Source organism: Leptinotarsa decemlineata, unplaced genomic scaffold (genome assembly GCF_025532065.1).
Source record: "Leptinotarsa decemlineata unplaced genomic scaffold, Ldec_3_MD MMD2_tig00000882_RagTag_RagTag, whole genome shotgun sequence".
Classification (NCBI taxonomy): Eukaryota; Metazoa; Arthropoda; class Insecta; order Coleoptera; family Chrysomelidae; genus Leptinotarsa; species Leptinotarsa decemlineata.
Window position 1 is genome coordinate 17,983,784 of NW_027412556.1, and position 4,253 is coordinate 17,988,036.

At 41.6% G+C, this 4,253-nt stretch overlaps 1 protein-coding gene across 1 annotated transcript; it reads right to left on the bottom strand.

Moving 5' to 3' along the window:
* Window positions 1-724: 724 nt before the first annotated feature.
* On the bottom strand, window positions 725-2,726 carry LOC141482198 (uncharacterized). The gene is made up of 2 exons (XM_074175173.1): window positions 2,575-2,726; window positions 725-2,511 (listed from the first exon to the last, which is right to left on the bottom strand). Exons 1-2 carry the CDS (start codon window positions 2,724-2,726, stop codon window positions 1,800-1,802), a joined length of 864 nt encoding a protein of 287 aa, XP_074031274.1. The 3' UTR covers window positions 725-1,799.
* Between the last annotated feature and the right edge of the window lie 1,527 nt (window positions 2,727-4,253).

Here is a 4,253-nt window from a genome sequence, read left to right on the forward strand (position 1 = left end):
TTGTCAATCATTCATATGCATATAATGATGAATACTTTCACATACATATATTTCGTTTGAGATTATAATGTTAACATAATGTTAACAATGGTATGAATCTGTTTCTGTTTGAAAGTATAATGGTAGCTCTGAAAAGAGCTATTTTTTTTATTGTTTCAGTCTTTAATTGTAGCCCTGAAAAGGGCTGTTATTTTTTTATTAATCCATGCAATGATATGGACTAACGCTCCTCATCATCAGAAACAATAATTATGGTATCGTCATCTGAATCAGATGATATACTAATGATATCATCCTCATAGTAGTCATCTGAATCAGATGATATACTCATGATGTCGTCGTCGTCATAATCAGCTGAATCAGATGATATACTAATCACATCATCCGCATTATTATCGTCAACAGCATCTATGTCGTCCTGAATACCTTGTTCCACTCGTTCTGCGAAATCATCAGGAAGATCATAGATTCGCTGCAGAAATTGAGCGAAGGTTGTACTCAAATGATCAGACGTTGAATCTATTTCATGTACTTGGATGGGTCCTGTACTCGACATTGTGGAAGAATGATATAGAACTGGGATTGTTGCTATATTTATATTGGAAGAAATGAAATGGAGGGGGTGAAATGTAGAACAGTGTTTGAGATTCGAAAACATCAAGAATGAAACTCTGAGCGATTATTAGGAGAAATTCTAGTGATTATTATGGAAAAAAAACTAATAAGAGGGAGAGGAAGGGAGGAAGACACTGCCCCAGCCTCGCAGTGCCTCGTGTACACCAACCAAAAAGTGTGTACTCCGTGGAAGGAAAGGAAAGGAAATGATGGACGAGTAGATGATTATATGTCATCATCGGAATTGAGGACATCATCATCGATTAGGATTGGGGATGGCGGAGGACTATCCTCGATGAGGATAGGGGATGGTGGAGGACGTCTAACGTCAAGCTCGTCATCAGCATCATCACCAGAGTCGTCGTCGTCATCATCGTCGTCGTCGCTACTCATTGGGACAATGTCATCATAAGCAGGGTCCCACCATCCGTCAGGATCTGGATATTCCGAGTCATCCAAGTGTCCTTCGTCACTGCCAGTGACATGCTGAACTTGCATCCTGATGTCGTGATCCCGGTATTCGTATGGCGGACTGTGGGGTTCCGTGGTGGAAGAGACAACCTGTACCTGGCTGTTATCCCAGTAATTGAAGTTGTACCCCTGATCCGGGCAGCTATAGGGTTCGGAGGTTGAATCGGGTTCCATCTCGATGCTAGCTGATCAACTGAATGTTTCATCAGATGATTTCTACTTTTATACTTTCGAGAGGGAGTGGGAGAGGAGTGGAACATTGAGTAGGGGTAAATTGTAGTGTGACATAAGACATATTCAATGAGTAGGGGTAAATTGCAAAGTGACATAAGACATATTCAATGAAAGAGATACTTGAATGGATAAAATACAAATGAAATATACTTGTCGATTTCACTATGAAACATGTCTATTTTTTTATTTTTTAAATTTTCTTCACATGAAATTATTTACAAGTGATTAGAGAACACAAAAATTGATGTGAGGTATTTGTCTAGAAGAACTTGGAATTGAAATAAAAAAATAATAATGATAATAAGAGGAAGTGAAGAAAAATGCTCCAACCATCGCATTGTTCAATGTGTACCAAACCAAAAAACAGTGTACACCCTTTATTTCACTTCCTTTTCCTTTATTCAATATAAACTTAACAAATATAAACTTAAAACTACCATAATTAAATACTCCTAACTAACCTAAAACTAATCTTACATTTACACTTCATCTACAAAAAGAGTGTCCATAACTGTCACTACTTTTTTGTACAGCTCTATCGAAGAGGTCTTTGCTTTACACCTTTCCTGCAGAGATGCATAATTCCGATCTATTTCGGCCATTTCCTTTTGGAGTTCCCTCCGTCGGTTATCCATTTCAGCCATTTGTCGCTTCATGGTAACCAACTCGGCCTCGCTAGATCGGGCAGCTCGTTCTGCTTTCTTGCATCTCTGCAGAAAAACACTCATCTTTTCACTAACCTCTCCGATAGGCTGTGGCACCAACACCTCAGGATCCGCCGGTGTCGCTGGCAGCGGTGGTAGTCGCGTCACCAACGGCGACAATATCACCAACTCCGGAGAAGGACTCCTCGGAATTTCCACTGCTGCTGGTGCTGCTGCTGGTGTGGAGGCCCTCTTACGAGAGGTCGAAAAACTACCTGCATAAGGATTAGTCCTATTGCAAGTAGCTCGGTACTTTGAAATAGGACCAACCTTTGCTGCAGGTCGTTGGCAAACCTTCTTCACAGCCCTGACTTCCTCCTCCTCCTCGAATAAGTCAGGGCTAGAAGATCTGCACCTAACTCGCGAACGCGAAGTGGTTGGCTGGTCAACCGTCACCGCTCTCGAAGATGCTGCCTCCTCCTGGTCAGCGGACACCGGCAGAATAGACGCCACAGCATTATTCACCTCCTGTGTATTGGTTGCCATTCTGAAAAAGAAGAAATAATACAAAGTTAGTTGATATAAAAAATAACATTCCTAATTTACTTACTCAAATATCAAGTTGGTCGTTGGAACGTACTGCCTTGTTGTGGAGTGGACTGCTCTCGATGAGATGACTTCTCGAACTGAATGTTGTGGAGTGCTCTCCGGAGGGTATCGACTTCGATGCGTGAGCGGTGGGAAAATGGTGGGAGCGCACATGCGCGATGAGGGTAGGGGTGTACATGCGCAAATGTTGGGAGTCGGGGGGCGGGGCTTCGGGGAGGGGAGGGGCGGGGCTTCGGAAAGGGGGCGGGGCTTCGGAAAGGGGCGGGGTATCCGAAAAGTTGGTGGCGACGGGGGGGGGGGGGGGGGGGGGCGTGGCCCTAACGGGCCCCGCCCACTGCCTGGGCTCCGCCCAGGTGGGTGGGGCCTCCGGCCCCAGGTAGGCGGGACATCTGGAGAGGCATCTACGCCCTCTTCGCGCGCGCGTTCGTAACATAATATGCAACCGAACACCTAACCTAACGTATTAACGTATTAACGTAACCTAACCTAGTACGCTAACCTACCGCTATGCAACCGAACACCTAACCTATCGTATGTATTAACGTAACCTAACCTAGTACGCTAACCTACCGCTATGCAACCGAACACCTAACCTATCGTATGTATTAACGTAACCTAACCTAGTACGCTAACCTACCGCTATGCAACCGAACACCTAACCTAACCTAACCTAACCTAACCTAACCTAACCTAACCTAACCTACAGTAACTATTAACCTAACCTAACGAGGGAATACTAACCTAACACCTAACCTAACGTAAGTATGCAGCTAACCTAACGTAGCTATTAACCTAACCTAACGAGGGAATACATTCACCATGTTGGTTCCATTAATACATCATCAGTTGGTTTTGGTTTTGGTTGTATTATTCTATGATTTGGATTAATGTTCAGTCCTGGATATCCCAGTCCACCTGATGATGATGGCCTGACTTTATAGTTTCTCTCCAAAACTTCTTTATGGTTTTTCTCCAATACTTCAACTCTCTGTTCCAGTACATCATACTTTTTCATTGTAGTCCCTGTTATGTTTGACATAGCATCAAATTTTTTATTTGTAGACGCTGTTATGTCAGACATTTTTATGTCTACATCACTTGTAAGTTTGTCAAATTTACGAGTGAAAGTTATCCGAGCCTCTGCAATTTTATCGTTAAATGCTTGCCGGGCGTCCCGAGCAATATTGCCTATTGTGGATTGTATTGCAGCTTGTAGGGCTAGAAGTATAACTTCCTTTGCTCCATTAATTTCCCCTCAAGATATGATACAGTTACACAATCACTCTTGTCAATTGGTTCACTTGTATTTTTCAATATTTTCCTTTGCATGTCATAATGACCATCTTTTGTTAATTTAAAACCATTCCCAGGAGGACCTCGAATGACATTACCACCCCATTTTCTTTTTCTACCAAACTTATCGATTGTTTTAGACATTGTGCACTCTACGATGATTCTCTTCAAACTGATATTTCTGTCATTTACATTATACTATATATTGCAGTAATTGATTAGGGAAATAGAAATAATACAAATAAAATTTTAATCATTTTATATTCATTACAGTAATACATATACATACATACATAATACATTAATATCACATTACTTCTATCATATATTATTAATTATAAATGGCTACATAAATATCAATATTGAATTTTCCGGTTTTGAAGATAT

Excerpts from the sequence above, each read along its gene's own strand:
- LOC141482198 (XM_074175173.1), bottom strand. The coding sequence starts at position 2,726 with ATGTGCGCTCCCACCATTTTCCCACCGCTCACGCATCGAAGTCGATAC. Across the intron at positions 2,512-2,574 it reads ACGACCAACTTGATATTTGA|AATGGCAACCAATACACAGG; the intron begins GTAAGTAAATTA and ends CTTCTTTTTCAG.